The sequence below is a fragment of the Solea solea genome, chromosome 5 (genome assembly GCF_958295425.1).
Source record: "Solea solea chromosome 5, fSolSol10.1, whole genome shotgun sequence".
Lineage (NCBI taxonomy): Eukaryota > Metazoa > Chordata > Actinopteri > Pleuronectiformes > Soleidae > Solea > Solea solea.
Window position 1 is genome coordinate 15,980,483 of NC_081138.1, and position 25,883 is coordinate 16,006,365.

General features: G+C 41.1%; 1 protein-coding gene across 2 annotated transcripts in view; it reads right to left on the reverse strand.

Annotated features, from left to right (window-relative positions):
* Positions 1-25,883, reverse strand: part of cd276 (CD276 molecule) — a 66,209-nt gene that overhangs the window by 20,717 nt on the left and 19,609 nt on the right. For both annotated transcript variants that reach the window (XM_058630112.1, XM_058630113.1), the window contains exons 3-4: positions 21,282-21,632; positions 18,551-18,847 (exon numbers count right to left, since the gene is read on the reverse strand). In XM_058630112.1, coding sequence (XP_058486095.1) covers positions 18,551-18,847; positions 21,282-21,632 — 648 coding nt within the window. The remainder of the gene's footprint in view (positions 1-18,550; positions 18,848-21,281; positions 21,633-25,883) is intronic.

A 25,883-nucleotide genomic window follows, 5' to 3' on the forward strand; every position in this document is an offset into this window, starting at 1 on the left:
AGAATAAACATTTGAAGTTGTGAAGAACAATTATAGTCATTTTAATTTTAAAAACCTACAAAGCAGAAGGCACAGATTTAAGTGGAAAGTGCACCTTACACAATATTACAGACAATGAAACAATTAGTAATGATGGAACCTAATTAATGGTTTTCAGATGGAAATTGCAATTTGAATCAATGCATTTAGCAAATTGCAAAGGCTGCAAATGTAATTAATATATTTTTGATTAAAATGTAACTCATACAGTTCTCATCCTTGCATATACCTTATAATATAGTGCAAATATTGGTGTGTCTGTGAAGTCAGCACTATGGCTGGTTTAGAGGCTATAAAATGGAGTTGTTGTATTATTTACTATGATGTTGTACATTCATAGTGTATTCTGTTTTATATATATTCTATATAAACATTACCTATCTACTTTCAGTTACTTTTTATGAGGGTCAACCACACCTTGAGCATATCCTCTACTGTTACTTCTTATACTAGGCGCTGTTTCACAGTAGGTGTTTTGTATATGACAGGGGGCCACAACAGGCTGCTCAGGTAAAAATAGATATTTAATGGGGGCAGGCAAGAGTATGATAAAATACTACCTCCATGCAGAGCCTCTAACTCAGGGTGCCTCAAGTGCCAGTGAGAAATGAGGCTCCTTTAGTCTCTGGGAGACACTATAGGGGACTTGCAAGGGGCCAGCACTGGTATTGTTTGGGCTTTGGTGAATGTGTGAGCCAAGATTTGCAGGCATTTTTACAAGCCCGAGTGTTTTCTGTCCCGCACATTTGGTGGAATAAAGTGCCCCTAAGACTCCCTTGCCTGTCATCTTGCTTCTGCAATGTGAAGGCGAGGGGGGAGGGGGATCAAAGCTGTTTTTCCTCCAACTGTCACCCCAGTTTTACCTGCCTAGAAGAAACCTAGCCTCTTAAGATGTGACCAAAGGAGAATAATGTCCTTTGACAGAGGGATGGCTTCAGGCTAAAAAGAGCCTCAAGGCTCATTGTAGACAAGCTGGAGGGATGAGGAAGAAGAGCAGAGAGTCAATTAGGCTTTTCTTTCATTGTCAGGATAACCAACCTGGGCTTATCCTGCTTGGATGTGAAAAAAGAAGAGAGAAGGGGGACCTGCATGTAGAGGAGGAGTGTTGATCACAAAGGGGTGGACTAGAGGCTAGCCCTGGGGTTGAGCAGTATCAGGTCCTGGCCTTGCTTTGGGGCCTACACAGCCCTAAGAGATCACAGAGGCACAGCCATGGCCGGGATTGGAAATAGGATTATATATCCCCCTAACAATGAGTCACATGGCAGAGATAAAGACATTCATTCACACAGTACAGTAAGGCAGGGTAGAAACAGTAAAGTGAATGAGATATAAAACTCAGCGAGACAAAACAGGGGCTCACACTTAAATCACATTCACCCAACACTGGTGGGGTGATTGATGCATACTACCTCAGCGGGCGCAAACTGGACTGCCGACAGTGGTGATTTAAACGTCTTTATTCAGTTTCTGTATAGCACTGGTACTCTCATAGGGAGGAGATTGGCAGAAACAATAACAACAGTGCTAATGGAAAGAAGATGGCCTTGGTGTCAGAGGACACAGATTAACCAGAATGGAAAACATGAGCATGAATATTAGCATCACATTCAACGAATGACTTTGAATTTATTTCAGCCTCTGTTTCAATTACTGGCCTTTATTATCAACCTAAAAGGTGTCCATCAAAGCCCTAAAACCGTCTTTCATTCAGCCCCAGTATGAAAGTGTGAGACTGTGTAGCAATGCCAGCTGTTCTTGTATGATTTCCAGGAACACCTCTGTTCTCTGGGAGAGGACAAGAAGCTCACTTGCAGAGGAAAAACCTGGCAAACTGAGATGGATGGCGACAGGTTTTTGTCCTGTCAGCATGTTTTCTCTCAGCCTCCTCCCCCCTTTTTGCATTCCAATAAATTGCTCTTCAGCAAGATGATACCTCAATGTCTTTTTTGCATGCTGAGAAACAACATGCCTCTTTCTAAGATGACCTAGCACCCATTTACCTAAACAATTTGTCTGACATTTTTACCCTCCCCTTGACACCGTAGGCTCGTAGCAAATGTGAATGTATGATGCAGACGTGCACATTAAAACAGAGTAATGGCTCCACATTTATAGGAATAAAGGTTCTAACAACGCTGCTTTTTTTTTTTTTCTCTCAGCAGAACCATAAAAGCCATCTGGCGGCAGTGGTGGTGGGAGATGTGGTTAAGGGTACATGGGAGAGAAAGGTGGATGATGGAGTGAGTCTTTGATCGGTCAAAGTCAAACTACACAGCAAAGAAATCAAAATTCACAGGTGGTTTCTTTCATTTTATGTCATCCTCACCACAGTGATATATTTTCAAAGGGGTTGTGTTTCTGGTAAGTTTGGTTTTAATTTGTTTTTGATGCTATAAAAAGAGACTCACAAATGATCAATATATCAATATAACACGGGTTCGGCATAATATCAATATTATGTTTATGCACACACATACACACACACACACACATAGTTGATATGAATGTTTTGACTTAAAGTTGTTTCTGTGTTTAATAAAGTGTTTATAGATTAAGTCTATTAAGATGTTTAACACCTCAACTCAATAATTCATGGTAATAATTATCAATATCCGATATAACTGTGCAAACTCCAAATTAGGTCACCGGTGCAAGATGGAAGCACCTGTATCCAACATATGGGGCTTTTAGTTTTGTGCGGTCGAAGGAAGCACATTGGCCATCTTTATATATGATGTACCCATCTATGAGGGTGCTTATCTTATATATACATTTTTTATTAATGTATAATACATTTAAAACTACATTTAGAACACCTTTATGTTTGAATAACTATAGAGATGTGACTTTTAGATTCTTTGATAATGCAGAGAACATCTCTTGTTGGCTAACACCACAACAGTGTCTTATAATGTAATAGATGGGTAAAACAGGGTAATCTCAGTGACTGTCAGGAATGTTATTGTGTGTCACCCCAGTACATACAAAAATTCCTACAATGATATCTGAGAGGGAGGCTTGCCTGGGAGGAGGGAGGAAGGGCAAAGCTAAGTCACAGCACATTTATAAGGATGATTTTAAATCTTACTCATATATGCCAAGGGCAAGGTAAGAGTGAATTTTCTCATCTTTAAAACTGAAGGTAATCCCATACCCAGTAGACTGGCTAATTAACTGAATACATAGCTCAGAGCCAAATGTATGGCTGTCAGGTTAGCAAGACAGATGGAGGTGGGCAGTATAACCGGAATAAACTTCAATGGTGGAGATACGTGCCCTGATGTGGATTCGGCCACCCCATTTGTTCTGGTACATGTCACGTCCAAGTGCACTGCGAGTATTCACTTACTGCATGTTAACCAGTGAGCAAATACGCTTCTCTTTCACACTAAAATAAACACACATTTGCATGCCGGGAAAAGGGCGGGTGAAGAAATTGAGTTAGACAGCTCAGCAGAGACAGAAGCAAAGCATGAGGAAACATGTCAGCGAGTATGAGGGATGTTTGAGAATGTGCTCCAGCTGTGACACATGCAGCACTTCCACTGGAGTAAAAAAGAAAAAGCACAATGTCGACATTGCTGCAGAGTGCCTGTCCTTGTGATGAGACAAGTTAGCTGTAGAATGCCAGGTAAAAACACGGGTTTCATGGTACATGAAAAGATTCATGGAAAATTTCACCCAGAGCAAAATGAACTTGTACTGCAGCTGTTGTGTGCAAGTGAAAACAAAGTGAAACAAACAACACAGACATACACATACAGTGTCAGCTGTGCTGCACCATCAGGTATGAAGCTCCACAAATGCTGTAAACTCTTAATAGAGCTTAACTTTTAACATCAGGTAATTCAATTACCTGATGTTCAGTAGAATGTGATTCTAACAATAACCGTAATTGTTAGAATCACATTCTACTGAAATGATCTGAGGAAAAATACCGTATGCTATGCAGCATACTGTATATTATTCAATGTCATTGAATTTCAAGAAAAAACGCTATTCAAATATTCAACATGGTTATTCATCGAATATTCAAATATTCTCGACTCCTCTGCATAAGAGCTAGTGAGAGTAATGCAGTGTTCACGATGTGATGAGCTTAAGATGCATTCAAGAACCCTCTCAAATGTTATCACTTCTAAATAAATGCTTGCTGCCGCCATCATTTAAAAACACAGGCACTATACGAGGCAGTTATTGGAGTAGAAATTGATTTAAACTTTATTAGGTTTTGTAACATTTTAATATAATAATGAATAGTCAAATTAACTGATCAACAAATAATCAAATAATTCTAGGGATGGGAATAGGGACAACAATATTTGTTACACAGCAGGATAATTATGTGTTTGAAATGACTCAGCTGTTGTTTACAGCTTCATAGTTCATAAATGGTCTAAAATGACTGTATTCGGATTCGTCATTGGAACACACTCGGGTTTGTGATATCCATCCCTAGCCCTTATTAATGCCCATCACTACTGTATGTGTCATGGTCTTACCAGTGTTTATGAAAACACTAATATAAGTTTCAGGTCATGCTGCTCTGCCCTAGTCTGAGATGGAGATGAAAGTGGACAACTATATCACCACAAAACAGGTCTGTCCACCTCATATAACTCTAGCTCTCTCTCTCTCTCTCTCTCAACATCCCCCATGTCCCCCCCAGCCCCAGTGGGGCCTCAATTAAAAACTCCTCTGATGTCTAGAAACTGACAGAGACTCCATCACTTCCACACATCCCTCTCCACTGAGAGTGGCATTAAGATGTTGGAGGCAGAGTGGACTATTGATTTTCTCTTTTCTTTTCCTCCCTTCTAGTTGCACCATTTCTTCACCAGGCCATCTAAGTAATGCAGGCAGGACCTGGGCTGAAAACTCAGTTTACAACTTTGCGTTGTCTACAATTTTAATTGACTTTTAAACAAGAGCTGTCTTTGAGATGCTGAGGACATGTTGGAGAGAATCACTAGTGACAGCTATCATGGCCCAAACAGACTCTCTGGCTGCTTGATAATGCCAAGTGAAGGATCTGGGAGCAGAGTGACAAGGACAAATAAGTATGAAAGAACTAAAGAGACATTTAAAACAGAGGCGATGCATTGATCCTGCCACACAAACCCGAACGTCACTCTTCATCAATCGAACTACATTTTATTTCTCTAAAGTAAGTAAGCCCTGTAATGATTTCTGACAAAACATAATCACAACAATGGCACATTATCCTCCTCTAAAGCTGTTGGGGATGGTGAAGGTTATTGCAGACTTTTAACCTCCATATTCACATTTAGCCGACACAAACCAACATTAGCATTCATTTGTGGTTGTGTTACTGGCCACTGCATAAATGTAAGTTCAATATTCACTCTCCTTCAAGCTCTTTTCTTTTCCTCGACCAGCCCCTGGGAGAAATATCTTGCTCTTTAGCTGCTAAATGCCTCACTGCTCACAAGGTAGTTGCAAGGGCTGTCAGCCTGCCATTTAGTGCTGGTCAAGTAGCCTACGGTGGATTTATCAGAGTTTTTTATTTTTTTAAACAGCTGTCTGCCGCTGCTGGATATGATGAGAGCAGAGAGACTGCACCAAACAGCGCATCAAAACAATGAGCTGAAATGCTCTGCAGAAATGAGGGTAACTAAAGTCGGTGATTATTTTACCACAAGCAGCACCTTTATTTATTCCACTGCAATATGCAGCTTTATGCAATCCACACTGAGTGCAAATTCACATGCTAACACCAGGAAATTGCTGTATGTACAGGATACAGATCAGGTAGAATCATAAACAGATTCAACTAATACTTGCATGAAACAAACACAGGACAATTTCTGCTCATTTTAGCAGCTCATTGTACCAAAAACAAACTGCAGCTTGAAACTTGATCTTGAGTTGGTCTGTGAGGTGCACACCTATTGCTGAAACAACTCATGTGTTGCATCAGCATAGTGTGAAGTGGGTGAGAAAAAACATCAGGATGTGAACTATAACATGATGCTCACTGAACCTTCCATCTAAGTTTCCATTTTAGTTGGGAATCTAAGTAGTTGCACTTGCTTTTATAGAAGTCTTTCGCAGAGCTACGCACTTGCGCATTGTTTCTGGAGTAATATCGTTGAGTTGGAGTTTGGCCTTTAGGAATCAGTGTTTGTTTTTGAAGAACAGCATCAGTCGCCGCTTACAAGGTAACATTTCTGCAGACACCATGACAGGAGGCAAGCGCAGCCCTATAACACAAAGGCATGCGAGTTCCATTTGAAACATTTAAATGCTGCCTGGACCACTTCAAAGAGTGCTCTTCCTTAGTATGCCTCTGCCACTGCAGTCTTACTCAGAGAATATATGATGACAGATTTTTTTCTTCTTTTTTTTTTTAAAAGACATGTTTCTGTATGTCTTTGCCTAGGGCTCTCGTTATAAAACAGCATTTCTCATTTTCCTCTGCATCAGTCTTTAGTGGTTATTGAAGAGACAGATGAATATTCTCAAAGCACTTGAGAAAGCCTGGCCTCCGACTTTGGAGTAGGTCAGCTTGTTTCTGTTAGCCGTGTGTCTCGAAAACAAAGCCAAACCTCTTCACATGATTATTTGCCTAGTTTGAATGCAAATACACACACGGATGCTTCGGTCAGAGGTCAGGTTTGTGCCCACATTTGTTTTTTTTCTTTTTTCAAGATTTTCCATCACTCACTCACTCACTCACTCTGATTCAATGAAACAACATGCATAGGTTTAAAGCAGGATAGGATTCATATTGTAAAATGGTGACGTGTGGCACCTTAATTGTTTCTAATATCTTTAACCGCCTCATTGACAAGTCCCATTAAATTTGGCTGGCTGTTGTTTCACACTGACATTGTTAGTTTAAACAAATGACTGCTGTATGTTAGCCTACAGTAATATCCACTACCAAACTAAATGACGTGCATACATAAGTCTCGCAAAAATACATTATAACCCAAAATAACCACTTAAAACTGTTATGAGTATAAATATTCATTACTGATATTACTTTAAAGGGAACATTTATACTATACTGCAGTCATTTTACAAAAGCAAAAAAATCTACTTGAGGCTCCGCTTTGACAGTTGCTTCAGAAGTGTCCCTAACAATGTCTCTAAGCTATTCACAGATCACTGTTGAGTAAAGCGTCTCATGGCTTATAGCTTAAATATACTTTGTCTCCTTCCAGCAATGTTAAAATATGATATCTTGGACAGACTGTAAAAATTACTTTGTAAATCTCTCTCCATGGAATATAGCTAATAGCACTTTCACAACCTGTGTCTAGCAAAGTTATTTTGCCTGTGAAAATGTTCAGCCTCTGACCGCACGTCACATCAGTGTCCCACAAGGATGCACACACTTTCCACACAAATAATACATCATGACTAAAATAAGGCTTCCTAATGCACAAATAAGGAAATATATCCTCACATTTACTGTGTCTAAAATGAGGGCTTGGAGCCATGTAAGTAAGTTTTGACAAAGTCTAAGTAAGTCTCTTACAACGATAAAAAAAAGAAAGGTAATTTCCGCCAAAAATGCTTGTTTTGCTCTTCTTAAGTACAAGCCTCTCATAGATAAATACAAAAAAGTGTACAGGAAAAGACACAGAGAGATGTCATGAAGAAATAAGCAAATAAAAGATATCACACCTCATTTTTATTTTGTTTAAACAACTTGCTAGGAACAATCCACAGTGCTACAGACTACTATTTAGTTGTACTTGAGCAAGGCACCAACCTATAAAAGTCTGACCTACACGGGCACAATTACACTTACTTGGCTGTTCCCAGTAGTGAGTGTGTTAATCTGGCCACTGCTGTTAACAGCGTGCATGCTAAGCAAGCACTTTGTGGGTGAATAAAAGCAAAACTGACAGCAATGGCTTTGAGACAATGCTTTTTCTGCAAAATTGCATATGTCCAAAAATGAATACTGACAACTTCTTTCGTTTATTGCCAGTTTTAGTGTCCAGTCATCATGATTAGCTGGGTTGAATTTCCGAAATGTGAGGGCAAATGTGTCCAAATGTACACTGTGGATGATTATTATGTCTCCCAGAAATGAGTTACTGACACCACATATTGCTCTTTTTTCAGATACACAATAGACCTGCATAGCCTGATGTGCAAACACATGCCAGGGAGACCTTCAAGCTAATGTAAAATTAAGTGTGTCCTCTTTTCATACCTTTTTCATCCTTTTCTGACACCATTACGATGCACATGACTGTTGTCGTCGACGCCGTCTGCCCCCTTTGCTTTTAAATGTATGATAAATAAGAGGTAAATACTGGGAGGAACATTATTTAAGACATTCTCGAAGAATCAGTGGCAGATTTACAATGTGCAGGATTACAACTTGAATCCTATTTTAGTCTACAACCTTGACAGCTTCTCTTCCTGCTTTGGAGTGCCAGCACTAATTCTTACCGTGGCACACAATACAATACAGGACACACTTGCTTTCATCTTTAAATGCAAGTCAGCTCTCTGCTGAAGCAGCACATATTTCAAGCCCATAAATACTTAGATCTACATGTCACAATGTCGTTGCATTATGTCACGTGGCTTCATTCAGATGCAGTGAAATATTGAAATCCAAGGACATCACTTCTCAGTCTGCACAACCAACACTGACAAATTAAATGTATTTGTGAGAACGAGAGTTATGACTGAAATTGAAACACCCTTACCGAAAGCGCAGTGCAAGAATGTGAAAATATCTAACTTCACTTCCTAATCTTTGGCTTTAGACGTTTCATCGTATTTGTGACATGTTTGAGGCATACAATGACATTTTGGGATACAGGTTTTGCAAGAGAAAATATGTTACATTCTCATTACCTTCAGTCTCTGCCAGCTCAATGTTTAACAAACTCTCTGGGAAAGTTTTTCGATTTAGGCAAAGCCATCCGCCCCTTATCTATACCGATTATCCTTTGAGGGTTGTGGTTGAGCTGGAGCTAATCCCTGCTGACATTGAACGATAGGCATAGAACACACTGGGCAGGTAACGGCCTATAACAGGGTCAACATATAGCGATAGACAACCATTTACAACGATGGTCAATTTTGAATCTCCAATTAATCTCATAAAACTGCATGTCTTTGGACTGTGGGAGGAAACTGGAGTGCATGGACGACAACAACCCCCCAGAACACGTGGGAGAAAATGCAGACTGGTATTCCAGTGGAAACCTTCTTGCTGAGTGACAGCACAGGCCATCACACAAAGCCTTAGCAATGGTATATTAACAATGGAGTAATGATTTTGTGTCTGCTAGCTTTAGCCTCACTGTGTATTTATTGTTATTTGTGCATCAGTCCTTCACTGTGCAGCCGGAAGCAAATAAGCTTTTCAAGGAATGTTCATTTAGTATAACATTGGACAAATCAGCAAATCTGGCTCAGTGTCTGACTCCTGTTACAAACATTTGACTTCAGTTAGGCAGAACTTGATTTCTTGGTTTCACAGCCATAGTACTCAACACTGTTTTGGTTTGCTCAACCCCTGTAACAACCGCATCAGGAAAAAACACCCAACCTAACAAACGGCCATCATTCTTCATTTGTTGGAATGAGTGACTGAAAGCATTAAGAGAGGTGCATTATAGATATGACAGACTCTGGTGGTGTGGGTCACTGAGCTGTCTCTGCCACTGAGAGTGTCACTTTCTGCCGCAACACACACGGTGATGAAATTAAATACAGTTGACAATATTAATAAGGTAAGAGGAGCGAGTTTGTTTCCTTGTAGCAGTTGATCTGTAGTGAGCTGTAAGTTGTCAGACTCTGGGGAGGCCGGTGTGGCAAAGAGTCCAAGCCTGCGGGGGGATATTAATACAAACTGAAGGGGATGTGAGTCAATGCAGGCCACTGTCCATTCATACTGGTCTCATAAGGTGCACGACTGCAGCATGGCTTAATCACAAAGGCATTAATGTGATATTCGACTCTGGGGTTGAAACAAATGGCTCTGTAATAGGTGAGTGTCTTATCATGCAGTGAGTCAGTGACTGTGTTCTTACTTCCAAGTCAAGCTGTCAGTGTAGAGAGTGGTGAGTGTGTTGAACACCACCCCAGTTGCCAAACTTCTTTCATCTGTGACACGGCCACACTCAGTCCGTTCTTAACTTCCATTTTCACACTTGGTAATCAATTACTGGTCTCTAGAGCTATTGAAGAAAGGAGCCACCTATCCTGAGAATAAGCTAAATCTCTCAACGCCTCCTAATTGAAAACACATTATGGTGCTAGACAATGCTCTTTGTGTATAGCCAGCCACTAATTTGGACTGTTTGCATGCAAAGAACAAAGCAATTTACTGAGGTTGCAAACATCCATTGCAGGACAATAATTCATGGTGTTATCAGGTGCAGAGTTTAAACATCAAATAAATGGACTGAATAATTAAATAACCAAACTTTGAAGGCATGCCCAGCCATTTGTTGGTGGCTATTCTCCCAGTGACTCTGAAAAGCTGAAACTAATATGATTTCATATCAGGAAACCAAGACTGATGCCAGACCAATCCCTCTTACAGGATTTAGAGGGAGCTGTTTGAAATGTATGCTGCAGGGCCATAACGGTCCCAATGATAGTCCTTTTTTTAAGGTCCGAATTTAAAGTCCAAAGTGAACCTGATCAACAACAAAAGAGGGCTTTTGTGCATTTACTGCCATCATAAATACAGTGCACTGAAAAGGAAAGCAAGGAAGGATGGAGAGGACACACAGGTTTCTACAAGGCTGAGGACCGACATAAAGATGTCAGACTGCGGTTTGTGGGAAGGCGGCAAAGGTGGGGGATTACACTACAACGATACTGTGGTTTTATAGAAAAGATGGATACGCAGAGGACATATACAAGGAGACAAACACAAATTTTAAACATACATACATACACATCAGGAGGAGATGCTACATCGATATAGATTTTAACCGATGCAAAGAAAAATACCCCAACAGTGCAAAAAATATCCTTCAATACCAAAAAGTCAAGAAAGCAGAGATGAGGGTAGTATAAAGGAAAAATAAATCCCAATACAAAGAAGATGAGCCTTTTTTTATCTTTCTGATTGTGCCATTGTTGCCATTCTAAAATAGCAGCACACAGATCAGAAACTGCCCACAACTGAATCCAACACAAAACAATTCCTCAGAGCCACTAACAGTAAGAAGGAGAGCATGACATACAACATTGCCCTGGCCATAATACAGGGATAATGTTTTCTTTACTGAAGATGCAGAAGATAAGGTTTAAACCTTTTGGAGCACTGGCAGTGGCAAGTTGCCCCGAATTAATAATTCTCATATGAATTAATGTGATTAAAATAGTGCCATTCCTGCCTACCTGGATTTATTTTAGATTGCCTACATTACTTCATCTGTCTATTTGGTTGTTTTCCCTGGCTGGGTTCCTGATAAGACAGAGCAGGCATTCAGCAAGAGAAAGAAAGCCTGTTTGTGCACTGGACACTAATTAATACAGTGCTCCGTTGGGAAAGTAGCCTGCTTGCTGCTCCACTGACAACAAATTCATTTATACCGCTGCTTTCTGCTTCTCCAAAGACTCTGTTAATTGCATTTAAATTAGTCCTCATTTCATCGAGAATAAAGACAGGCACAGTGGTTTGTCATAGAATCTGGAAGGCAAAACATGATTTTGGGCAATATATTAACCAAGACTTGATTAACGGAGATTCTTGCAGAGAACAACCTGAACATGCTTGTGTGATGTGAAGGATAATTGCAATTACAGCAATTTCAGCAAAGCAGCTGCTCTACTGAGAGAGAGAGAGAGAGAGAGAAAGTTCAACCAGTAGATATCTGCATTCTTCTGTTAAAGGAATACTTCACCAATGTGCATTTAGCTTTGTATTACTAGAATAGGGGTAGTCTTTTTAAACAATTGTGCTTCCCAACCTCAGTTTCCCCCGAGTTGAGAAATATCTTCATTCTTTTCTTTGTTACGTGCCCACCAGTGACACCTGGTCCTGATAGCGTAACGTTAGCAAAGATGGTGGACACTGTTTACATTTTGGGAATGAGGTCCCAGCCTCTACGAGTGAGTCTAAAATGTGCAGAATTAGAATTGCAGTTTCAAGCCTCGGACCAAGGCTTGGACCAAGTGTCACTGTGGGCACGGTTGGGAAGAACAATTTTTCAAAATTACTATTCTAATAATACAAAGCTTTTCCTTTGCTGCTTATGTTGCCCTTTGGCAACATAAGCACAGTACTGATCGTAACTGTAATCTGATTTAATACGTGTTTTAAACGGCCACATCATATTTTCCGGGGAAAAAAAACAACAACGTTTGATACAATGTTAAGAGAAAACCCTCAGTGAGAGACATCTTAGAAACACTATTGGAATGAACACTTATAGCTGGAGTAAGCTGCGGCAGGTAGCTATTTAGGTGGCAACATGCTGTCAGGATCAAGCTCTGAAGACATAATAACACAGTGAAGTGAAAGGGGCAAGAAACAAGCTGACATACATCTAATGAAGGGGAAAACTGCATAATGAATAGGTTAATACTCTCACACAGACCACCTACCATTAGCACCTGTGTTAGATTCCATCTCCAAGATAAAGGTCAATGTTTATATAGCAATTAAAGATGTTTTTTAACCTTGATTTATCCAGCGAAGGTTGGTTTAGCATGGATGTGCTTCACAATAAACATCCCCCTTGGGAAAATATGAACCACAAAAAAACAGCATTATACCTGGAGTAAAATATATTGGCTCAGAAACAGACTTTGTGAAAGAAAGTGGAAGGTCGTGGGGAAACTGGGAGGATCCAACTGAAAACTTTGCACGTGTGAGTGAATGTGGTCTAGTTTAGAAGTCATTCAACATTTTATTTGCCTTTCACTTTATGTGTTTTATGTCATTTATGTGTTTATATTTTGAATAACTGAAATGTCACAATTTATTTTGTAAAGTGGGTCACAATGGTTTGTAATCTTTCAAATGTAGATCCTTACATTTAGGAAACACTGGTCTGATCTGACACCAGTGCTTCTTAGGAATTATGATTATTCCTCCACATGGGAATAAACTTGGAAAAAGTGATGGTTTGTATTCCTGCACATGTACATGACTGTAGTGGATTCAGAAAAGACTAATAAGAGCTGGATGAGAGCCCATGACATTTGGTTAAAAAACAATTTGACAAAAAAAAAAGAAAGAAAAGACTGATCGATGCAAAGAAAATAAACCACACCAAATCAACTTAACACAGTCATGCCTGCCAAGAGAGAGGAGCAGGCAGGGTCTGTCTGCAGACTGCGAGACAGAAGACTGCAAGACAGATTAACACTAGCCCCGACCATATAAAGTCTACTAAAACACCAATCTAGTAAAACATTTTAAGACAACAAATCCTTTCTATCAAGTGGGTCTGTATTTTATTAGGTACAGAGGGAAGGACGACTATATAATAATTTATTTGGTTTACATTAGCCATGAACACATGATTTGTTTTTTAAGAGGAGCAGCACTGATTTAGATGGATTTAGATTAGACTAAAGATGTGAGTGAAGTTTAATAAATGAGTTAAGCGTTTGCAGTTAGTAAGAAACAAGTTTAGCAGATGTCTGTAGTCTGCTCCTCATATTTGCTTGGGGCTAAAAGCTAGATGATACATTAGCCACCATAAAGAAAACATGTCCAAATATCCAACAGAAATGCTGGCAGACACGTTGCACTGTGGGTAGCGCAGCACAGTGCTTCTCAAAGTGGGCCCTGGAATCATCAAAAAAACAACAACAACAAAAAAGCTATAAATTATGAAATTATGAAATTATGCCTTATCAGGCAGGAAAGGGGGTGAAGAAATATTACGACAGTCATAAACGACTGAATGTTTTCATGACTTAAGTGAGAGTGGAGTGAGAACTTGTATGGATGGTGCGGTGGCAATTACAAGCTAAAAGAGTGGGGTTACTGCATGGACCTAAAGGTTATTGTTATGCACTGCATGCTGCATCTGTATTCACATCCAAAAGCATGGACACCAGGTTTTCCCTATTCTTTGAACAAGGCTGTGACTGCAGATAATTTTATGTCAAGGACACTGCAATTACTTTGCAGGGACGTGAATGCTGGACACTCTGAAGTGTGATAGCTCTCTAGTAGTTTAAGTTTAGCAGAAAGTATTTGAGCTACACAGAGAGACATCAGTATTAATGAGAGAGGAGAGAGTAAAGAAACACATTGAAGCTTTGCGAGTACCACTAGCAGTATGCACATGCTTAATTGGAGTTAGGATCATGGGGGAGGGGGGCTTGGAAAGCTTTCTCCTCTGAAAGATGTTCCTCTCCCCAAAGCTAAAAAAAAAAAAAACTAGTGCAGCAGCTTTGACAAATAAAAATATAAAGACAGTTACCAATATTCAAAGTGTTCTCTATTTAGTATTTCAGCTTAAAAAAATACAGACAGTCAGACTTATAAACAGTTACACTTCATAAAAAGGCAGCTTGGACTTTGTAAAGTTCATTCACTTGTATAAGAACGTGTGATGAAATAATGAGCAGCCCAACACATACAAGACAAATAAGTGCCAGTGTCACAATAAAAAAAGGTCTGGGAATGAGAAACAACTCCGTGTTCTTCCTACTATCAGGTAACAGTGCTAACCACTGATCCACTAACTGCCCAGTGAATGCCGCTGCCAGTTAGATCAAAAAATTCTGCAGAAATTCTTCTACACCATGTGGGGTGATCTCCCTTCCTGTCGGCGAGTTCATCTCTTGCCTGTCAGGTCGCTGTGCCACAGCTCTGAGCTCAGCAAACGTTTTCATCTCCATCTTGCTTCCTGTCATCCACTTCTCACCCCTCCTAACCCCGTCTCCCTCTCCCTCTATCTTCCTGCCTCATCTCTCTATCTCCTTCTTTGCTCCACTCTATCTATCTCCATCCGCACACCGTTCTCTGTAAATGCTGTGCCAGCAGAGTGGTGCCGAGGAGATGGCGCCATCCTCATTGAGAGAGCAAGCAGATGGAGTGGGGGTGGCGCCGGGGGGTGGGGGGAGTTCAGTGACAGGCCCTGAAACCCAGCCATCAGACAACACACTGCAATCACACCGCTTCAGTCGATGGGCTACATCAGTAAAAGCTCCACATTCAGAAAAGGATCAGTAAAAAAATGATAGGACATAGACGCTTGATCCCTCAAAAATCTGAAAACATGATTCATTTAAAGGAGAAAAAAGTGGTCAGAATAGGCTTGGAGTGTGACATCAAGACAAGTAGGGCAAGAGGAGGAAGAGGAAGAGGGGGTGGGGGGGGTTGTACACAAGCACACTTGCCGGGCAAGCAGACAGGCCACGGTTCATTTGAGGACTGAAGCTGCTCCTTTCCATCATTCGACTCTTCATTAATACCAGCTGTTTCTCTAGGTCTCCCCCCGCATCTAAGCCTTGCTGCACTCAGACACATCTATCAATATCCCGGCAACACAAAAACACTGCCTGTGCCAACCTGGCCAGCACTCTGTCTGCAGGGTGTATTTACAAAAAAATGACCATCTCTGAGGTGCCTGGTGATCATGTGATTATGATCCGTGTGCATGTGTGCCCTGTGCATACGTTGTTGGCATTTGGGATGTTTGTGGTGCGGTGGGGAACCTGGCGAGAACTATGAGAGAGGTAGGATTAACATGGATGACTTCACACAGACTCTAAAGTGCAGCTCATGCTAGTGCTTCGTTCAGTGCGGGTAAAGGGTTCATTTCGTCAAAATTAACCTTGTCAAACTCCTGTTCTGCCTGGGGGAGATTTGTATTACAATTGTAATTTTTCAATCAGAGACTGGGGAGAGTGTGAAATGTTAACATGCTTGTCGTCTTCCCCGTACAATCTCTCGCTTTTCTTACTCTCCTATTCCTTCACTCATTCTCATAGTCCATTTAAAATTTTAAGCAGATTTCAACCGTTCTCCTAATAGGATTCTGAAGTGCCTGAGCATGGTGGGTATACAGAAAGTGTGTTCGCTATATCAACACAAGCTCAGCGCACTCCAGCAGAAGAGTTCTGCTAGGTCAAAATTAATTACAGAAGCTGTTAAGCACACACCAGCTGTTGTAAACAAACGCAAATATATTTTGATTTCAAACAAGCCCCCTTATATCACGGCACACAAAATACTGTAAATCTTTTATGTGTTTACGAGCAACTCGGGCCATCATCAAGCTGTGCCCCTACTGAGAAACTCTTATTAATGAACACCCAGTTGCTGAAAATCACTATTACCAATGTTTTAATTAAAGAGTTTCCTCAGTTTTCTTGTGGATTTGCTTCATTTGCTGTCTCTCTTTCAATCATTACAGCGTTACACTTCAACAACACCATTGCGCTAAAGTATTTTTCTAGTCTTGGTTGTTTAAGCTGATTCCTTCATCTTCATTCTTCTGAGTTCTTGAAACAGCAGGACCATGACACTCAAAGCAAAGGAAACGGAAATCAGCACAAGTATATAAAAATAAAATTGTGTTACTTCCTTAAATTTAAATCTGTTGAAATATGCATGAGCAAAGGTGTACCTGGGTGGGTTTGTGCCACCTAATTTTATAACATATTTAAATAACAAAAGAATAAATCACATTTATAGATAAATTGTTAAATCAAATGTCACCAGTAGTGCGCTGCTATGTTAACCACAGATCTGGAGTCAAACTCAAATAAGTACTGTCTGTGATGATGTACGCTGAAGATTGTCTGGTTAGGCAGTGTCCCCAATCACTGAGGGATATACAATATGAACAGCAATTTTGAATAAAAGTAATAGTTTTCCGTCAACAATACCACATTACAGTAAATTAAGTACTGCGTGATATACTGACATAACAGTGACTTAATTGCTTGCTAAAAAAAACTATCAAAATTGTAAAAAAAATTATATTACAGAACAGACAAATAAAAAAAAAATAGCGTAAAGTTGTACAGAGAGACTCTTAATTAAGTAAAGCCTTGTTTATTTCACTGTCATTTGTACAAAGATGAATTTTATCATTAATGTTGGAGCAACTGAAAATGGTGTAGCTTCCTCTCCATTGTTGCTTAAAATTATAAACAGAGACAGTTAAAGCAGAAAAGTGTATCCATTTTAAAGAGCTTCCATTCAAACTGCAGGGAGAGGGAACCACAGTAATGGGGTGCTGCTTACACCTGGTACTTTGCCAGATTCCTCTATAGTGAGGGCGAATCACTGCCACTGTTGATATGTTAACGTTTCCACATGTGTATAAGGGGTTTAAGGTATGATTTAAAATGTAAGGTTTCAAACTAAATGGGGGTGAAGGAAGAAAAATTGGAAATATCACTGTCACTCTTTCATATCACCTGCCTGGAAAATAATAAGAATGCATGACCACCTAAGTCATCAATTCAGACAATTCAATCTTTTTTCCAAGTGAATCTCATTTAAAGAGGGGAAATAAAGAAGGAAAAAACCTGGCATGAAATGTAATAAACCTGTAATAGTGCATTGATCCAGAAAGAAGGAGAAGGGAAATAGCAGTCACAATGACTCAGACGCCTTTAACACGATTAACTCTCCCTAGTATTTCATTCCCACCATGTGTTTAATACCTTTCCACTCCCCTAATAGTTCATTTCACTAGCTTTCTGTACTGTTTTGAGAGTGGCCAACCAAACCGTTGGAAAGGCCAACCTCCTTCAGCTGTCCAGCAACCCTGCCCTGCCAATCGGCCATCCTGTTTCCAGACAGCACAGTCATTTCCCAGCCCACTGGAGCAGCACTCCGTGACCTCTGCCTTGACCTCTGCCTCAACAGTCCCAGCTCCAGCACCAGCCCCAGCCTGGAGAGCAGGCTTGGGCCACCTCAACTTATTTATGAGCCATTTTACACAGTGCTGTTCCCATTAGAGACCCTGCCTCAGCCCACCTTACATGGCACTCTCCTTGCACTTAACACCAGTAGGGCCAGGGGGGCATGGGAGGTGGATGGGTTGATCATTAGATCCATCACTTAGGTGCTGTCACACACACAGCTCAAGATTACGTCACTCTACATCACAAACTTTTTGGTTAGAATAATCCCTGCAGATGAGGGAGAACAATCACTTTATTTTACATACTGTTTTATTCTGTTTTGCCTTTTGAAATTTGTAATGAATAGATATTTGACTATCATCAGGGAAATAATAACCCACTGGTAATTTAACAACACACAAGAACTTGTGCTTCTTGGCCCAAATTGGACATTTCATTAATCCTCCGTCATTGCTGTGAAGCTGAGTTGAGACTTCAAGAAACAAAGAAAGAAGCTGAAAGAATAACAATTAAATGAAGATCGATTCACAAAAGCATGCAAGACTTTAATGAGAAACTCTGCAAATGCATGACGAGATTGGGCTGTGCTGGTAACACTAAAACAAAGCAGGGAGCTAGTGAATATTAGCCAGTTTACTTTGCCAACATTAACTAAAAGAGCTAAATCTACTATTAAAGGGAGATGAAAGCCAGTACCCACCTGTGATTGTGACAAAAGCGTAGCCCTCCTCTCCCAGAAGAGGGTTGATCAGTCGGCAGCTATAGGTGCTATTGGGCTCCAAAATGACCGTCAGCACACTGGTCATGGTGAACAGCCCCTCCTCATTGGCGACCACTGAAGTGGTGATATTTTCTGTGAGGTTGTGCCCGCCCCCATCCTGCCATATCACACCAGCCTCAGGAAAACCACCATAGGCTATGCAAGTCAGGGCCACTTCATCACCTGGCCGCAAATCGGATTCAGACTGCAAAGTCACCACAGGTTTGGAGTAGGGGGCTGAGAGAAATAAAAGTTGGAGGGGGAGGAGAAAAAGAGGAAGGGAAAAGATAAGGGAGCAGCTGGTACATACAGTGAATTTAGTTAGATTCTCTGCAGCCCTGGGAACTGTTTGATGCGATTCGAATTAAATGCTTAATTATATTTAGGGAGCTTAGCATAACTTGGTGCTCAAGATCTCACAGACATTAGACAACATCAGTTGTACATGCTCCTGATGCTGCATCCCCACACTTTCTACAGAGCCAAAGCACTGAGCCATTCCCAGAAAGGAAATCCAGTGGCAGTCAGGGGGTGAAAGTGAGCCGGCCTGGGAGAAAACTGGCTAGCGCCCTATGTGGCAAATCATCACTTCTCATCTCCTGAGAGCTGGAATGTGACTACAGAGGTGGCAGAGAAAGAGGCTGCTTTTTTTCCCCACAGCCAAAACCAATCGTAGCACAGCAGACAGCTGGGTGAAGCTAAGTGCGAGATAAAATTCATTTTGTCTGAAATGTAAACTCTTAACACACAGACAGCATTAATGGGCAGATTTCCATGAAGGGCTCCTTACACTTTGCGCCTTGCCTCCACTGCATGAAGGAAGTCTGCAGTGTGAACTGTAAAAGCTGGCTAAAAATAAAACATCTATAAATCTAATACGTAAAATTGAGTCAATTTGTCACTGTTGGAGATGTTGTTTTTCCTCTCCCAGGCCAGAAGAAAACAAATATTATTCATTAACGCTGCCTAATGCACATCCATCCTTAGAGAATACAGAAACAATCTCACAGCAGATATAGAAATGTGAGAGGAGAAGCACACAGTATCATTATAAATAAATAAAAGGCTCTCGGCTGTGAAGGTGGGGATGTAGTCACACAGCAGAGATGTTAGTGATGGCCAATTGACCGTAACAACAGCTAATAATCAAAGTCAGCACATTATTGACCATGACAGAGACCACAATCAGTGCTTATTGACCAAAAACACTGCTCAGCAGCCCTGAGGAAACTGTTTATCACCTGCTTACATCTTGTGAGAAGAAATTACCCTAAATCACTGTCTACATTAGTAAATGTACGACACATTTTACTGCATACTATTAGTGTATATGTGTGAATAAGCACTGGGGTCAAATGACTTTTAGCATAATCAATATAAAGTGTTAAGTGAAACTTTGATCCAAAGACCCAAAGTATAATGAAGCAGCATTTATACAATCCACTCATAATATTTGTACAGCATTTATTACTTTAGTTATTGATTAATGGAATATAAAAGTATGCTCGGTTAACTTGTGGGGGAAGGAATTAAAGGGACACAACACCACATTTACTCATCAAGAGTCCTATTCACTCTGTAAAAACAGTCGCAAACTGAGGAAATGGCATTTTAAAGCAAGGGCATTTATTTATGGGCCAAGAGAAGACAGACAAAAGATACTGTTAGACTAACTTAAGACTGACCCAAAGTGTCAAGTCAGGATGTCTCTATCTCTCAATATTCTAAGTCTGTTTGTTTGTTTTGAAATCTGTCTCCAGCAATAGTACATTCCTTTACCTCTATAACATTTAAATAATTTGAAAATAAAGATAAACAAGGATTGCAACTAGAATTTTATTTTATTTTTGTAATCAGCTAATCTATGTCTTCCACTTTCTAATAATTGCTCCCACAGTTGATTTATTCACACCAAGCTGCTTGCCTGTTGTAGATTCACTCTTCCAAGCCTGGTTCAGGTCTACAATTTTGTTCCTGGTGTCCTTCAACAGCTCTTTGGTCTTGGCCGTGGTGGAGTTTAGAGTCTGACTGTTTGAGGCTGTGGACAGGTGTCTTTTATAAAGATAACAAGTTCAAATAGGTGCCATTAATACAGGTAACGAGTGGAGGACAGAAGAGCTTCTTATAGAAGAAATTACAGGTCTGTGAGAGCCAGAGATCTTGCTTGTTTTTAGGTGACCAAATACTTATTTTCCACAATAATTTTCAAATAAATTCTTTAAAGATCCTACAATGTGATTTCCAGGATTTGTTTTTCACATTCTGTCACTCTCAGTTGAAGTGAACCTATGATGAAAATTACAGACCTCTGTCATCATTTTAAGTGGGAGAATTTGCACAATCGGTGGCTGACTAAACACTTTTTGCCCCACTGTATTTTCTAAGACACTGAGGCTAAGAGAACTTTAAGTTTGAAGTTGTCATTTTTTTTCTTTCTTTTTTTTATAAAAGTGGATTCAAGTGAATACTGATTAATGAGCCGTTCATGGAAATGTGCCTGTTAAATGTACCTCATACGATGTCAAGCTGAAGCTAAACTGCAACTCTCACATTGGTTTGTGCAAAGTCTTTGTTGTGTATGTGTCTATCCTCTGCATGCCACTGTTTGTAACAGCCCATGTGCACATTCATTTGTTACTACATGTGTCATGGGCTATAGAGTTTGACTCACCGGCCACCTGCAGTGTCAGAGCAGCACTGCCATAGTCTTGCACCCTGACGAAGCAGGTGTAGCCGGCTTCATCTGCCACCACCACCCTCTTCAGCAAGAGCGAAGCATTGCCCAGGCCCAGCTGGCCAGGAAACAGGCTGGTACGGTTGGCGAATCTCTCGGCCTGGTCGGCCAGCTGGTCATGCCCTCCCCAGTATGCGTGCACGTTGCGTTTGGTGTCGGTCAGCTGCCAGAAGACGCTCAAATCTGAGAGGTTGAAGGGGCCAGCGTGGCTGAAGGAGCAGTTGAGTATGGCTTCCCTGCCATGCAGCACCACCACTGGCTGCTCCGGGACTTCAACTTCCATCACAGCTACAAGACAAAAGACGGCACACATGAGTAGTGTCAATAAATACAAAATATCCTCAACACGAATGGAAAAAAAAAACTAGCAATTGTGTTTTTATCTACATAGAGTGACATTTCCCTTTATGGGAGGAGATGTCAGATGAATGTCAACAAAAAAGAAAAAAGTGCACAGTCTTCCCTGCAACTATCTAAACTCCTTTCTAAGCGCCTGTGCCAAACATAACCGATTTGTCACCCAGCTATTCTAAAATACACAGTAAACAGTAGCCCTGGTTTCATATAAACGGTTTCATAAAAAGAGAATTCACTGAATCACAACATTCATTTAGTGCACTGTGTTCAAATGTGACTGACACCTACTCAAATATGAATATTTTTGAAGGAAGAATCAATGCAGCAATCAATGCAATATAAGCTGCTACTACGTCAGAAACATCCACTCTGTTTGTGCAGCACAGCAGCATGCAGCGCGTGAGACGGGATGAAGGCAAGTGGAAAGAAAAGGAGGGATCTGGAAGGAAGCAGTAGGACTTTGTTTGTGTTCCTATAGGCTTTGCCTCCTGGCGATGGCTCAGTGCACTGAAAATCAGAGATGGCGGCAATAACATCTGTACAGCTTTAGATAATCGTTAGTTAAATCTAAAGAACGAAAAAAAACGGTAGAGTGGGGAATAACTGCAGCAAAGCTCTTGACTTTGTGTTTTAGGGGGAATAAAAAGCGACACTTGGGAACAACTGTGAGTTTTCTGTGCATCTGTGCTTAATGCATGCATGCGAGTGTATTGTTTGTCTAGACTAGGCCAAAAGCATTGAGTACACTGCCTAATCATTCTGGATTAGTAGCCATCTTGGGCTGTTCCGAGTACATCCATAGTATTCTCAAGAGTCAGCAATCTCCATTGATCCCTGTCTGCTGTTATACAACTCTGAGACACTCATCAGCATCACAGGGGAGGGGGGGAAAAAGTCAGCCGGCCCCTGAGGCAATGCACTCTACTTTATGCTCAGCCTCTCTAATTGTTATAATCACAGTGGCATTTTAGCCTCCTCACCTCTTTTGAGCTCTGTCTATCACAGAGCTAACATCAATGTTGAATCACTTTGCCATGAAGGAGATTTGACTGCTGCAGAGGTGCAATAATTACTTCCCCCATTAACAACAAACAAGTCTTACATCTGAGGGGGCTCATATATAAATGGGTTTTGTTCAGTCGAGGCAGACCTATTTTCAATCCTATTCGTCCAATGCCAGGGAAGTAGCCTCTCAGCTTCACACCCCCATACTAACCTGCTCATCTGTAGGAACAGTGCCACCTGCTGCCTTCACTTACAAGTGCACAGATGAACAGCACAGAACGCTACTGATACACTGACACTCCCCCTGAGGTACTTTACCTGGTACAAACAAATAAAAAAAGAGAAAAAAAAAGTTTGCCCTTGTGAAATAAATTCATAATATAAACTCACCTGCCTTAGTTTTTTTTCATGGGTGACCTGCAATATTAATATCTAGCAGGATACTGGGGATTGTGCTTTTGTGTAATTTTACCTGCCTCACTAAACAGCACCTGTCGGACCAGCTGGAGCTATGCAGCACTTCCTTCTTCTCTCGTAAAATTCAATTATGATGAATATCTTCCTCCAGAAACACAACGAAAATAAATGAATCCTGAAAAATGGGAGACCAAACTGGTTGTTTTGCATGCTCCACTATTTTGCATAATTGATTCATGCCTTGGCAATACAAATTCAACCTGGAACATATCAGAGTGTTTAAACAACCCAAGTGCCAGCAACATGGAAATTCTGACCCCTATGGTGAAAGTGGTGCCGTTTTTCTGTTTTTTTTTTAATTTCCTTTACTGTGATTACAAAAGCTCTGCCGTTGCTATGGGGTTTTCCTATCACCCCGTATTCTGCCAACAAGCACCCAGCAGCACAACAACGTGGCAAACAATGCATGAGAGGTTATCAGGGCAAAGCATGGTAAAGGCAGACAGCATTGCGTCGCCCTCAGTGGGGATAACAGAGCAAATTTCATTGGAGGTGGCCCAGCCTTTCCCGAAATGAATAGGTCACTAGTGTTTTTTGGTAGGAGTGGAGGGTCAGTGACAGCCCTCTGCAAGATGTGCATGTTGAAGGAGGAGGAGAGATAGCAATTATATCACTCCCCAAGCAGCCTTGGATGACTCACACCACTGAGTTCATACAGGAAGGAGGATGGGAAAGAGTGAAACAGAAGAGAGAGACAGGCCGGCGTCAAGCTCACACTTAGAGATACTATCTGGAAGCAAGTCAAGGAAGAGGCTGTGGTGGAGCCTTGCTCGCTACTCCCTCAACACGGACCAAAGCCATGTAAGAAAGGAAACAGAGATAGAATTTCCTTCCCCATTGTATTCTACATCCCTGTCTCACCCTTCATCTTTCACTTACTGCTTCTTCAAACAGTGTCCAACCACTGGGCCCAAGGCCCAAGGAGGATGCGGTACAAAATTATGTGGAGACACCAATCTGCTGTTGGAGAGTGAACACAAAGGAAACATTTTTGCATTGGATCAAGGGGAGAGGAATGGGCAGGAGGCAGACTGACATCATGGAAAAGACACATCTGATGTCCTACTCGTAAGAGATGAATTTGCACGAGACAAAGTGAATCACTCTGCACACTTGGCTGGTTTTGATCTGGAGCTGGTTTCAAGCAGCACGTTCTGTACATCAGCTGGCAATTTGATCGTCTCTCCATAGAGCTGTGCTCAACATGACAAAAACATGTATCCTTCTGAGAAACAAATGTAAGTAGAAGGCGTTAAAGATTACAACGTGAAATGTCTTGGGTCTGAGAGCTAGTTCATGCCTTGCAGCCAGGCCCACGGTGTCCTCTCTGGGTTTGAGTGGGGATTTCGCCTCTACCTTCTCTGTCTCCATAAAGAGGTGCTCAGAAGCCGTAGAGGGCAGGCTGGGAGATGTCAGGCTGTAGGGATTTACACACTGCACTTTGTGTTTATGGGCCTTAGCTCTGTTTGAGTGCCTGCAAGACAGAGACGGGCACTTTCACAGCCGACATGAAATAAACTCATTACAGCCTTTGCGAGAACTGGCAACGGGCCCTCGCTTAACAGGGAGGCACGGGTCTGGCTAGGAAAGGCTGCAAAGAGATCTTCATAGAGCTCTCCACTCTATTTTTAAGTCTTCCCAGCACCTTGTCAGTATCAACACCTGCTTTTGTCCTGTTTTACCCAGGTGTACAAAGCATCAGTGCTGCTGGATACCCAGTGTTTTCACATAGTGAACTGAGGCTAGCAAGGCCCATGAGGCAAGCGTGGAGGCTGAGTGTGACACTGAGACAGCGTGGGATGAAAGCAGACAGCAAATAGGAGGATCACAGTCTGTATCGGGAGAAGGCATTCAGGGTGATGTGAGATGCCGTTGGTAAAAAAAAAAAGAAAAAAGAATCCAGTGAAAATTTCATATCCCCCTGGCAGATACAGATACATGCACTGATACAATGTGCATTCGGCAGCGTATTGGCAAAAATACTGTTGGGAACATAGTGTGAATACAGATGCACGGCAGACCAAGTGAATACTGCTGCAGAAGTTCTCATATCACAAATTTTTCCACTGCGAAAAATGTATTAACTGAAATTTATTTCTACAGACACATTTCGCATCTACAAAGAGAGAAGGGTTGATACTCAAATTAAACAAATTTAAGAAGAAGTACTTGAGAAAACGTGTGAAATAGCAAAGCTCTGTCTTTCTCAGAGGCTGGAATCACTCTTTTGATCATCCTTAATTTAACAACCTGAGCCGCAGCATGCTGCAGTGGTAGTGAGTTGTATCAAACTGCCCATCATTACAAAATTCTATCTGCTCAGTCCCTGTGGGGGAAGAAAATCCTCAAAAAGTAATCACACTAATGCGAGAAATGATCAATTCTGTGTGATTATGTTCATTGTTATTTCATTTCTCCTGACATTTATTGACTGAAAAGGAAAAGATGAATGGTTGTCTATTGTAACTTAACAGTAACAAAGTATCAGAGTATTGTTAAGTATTAGTATCAATGAGCAGCAGTGTTATCAATAAAATCCAAACAACATCCAGTCCTACACACACACACGACTTCATAGAGGAACACACACGCCCAGAGGCCAGAGAACACATTGATATTCCACACCTGTATGACTGCTGACAGCACCACAGCAACACTCTGTCTGAGGAATTGGACATGAGGCACGCTGACACTACAATG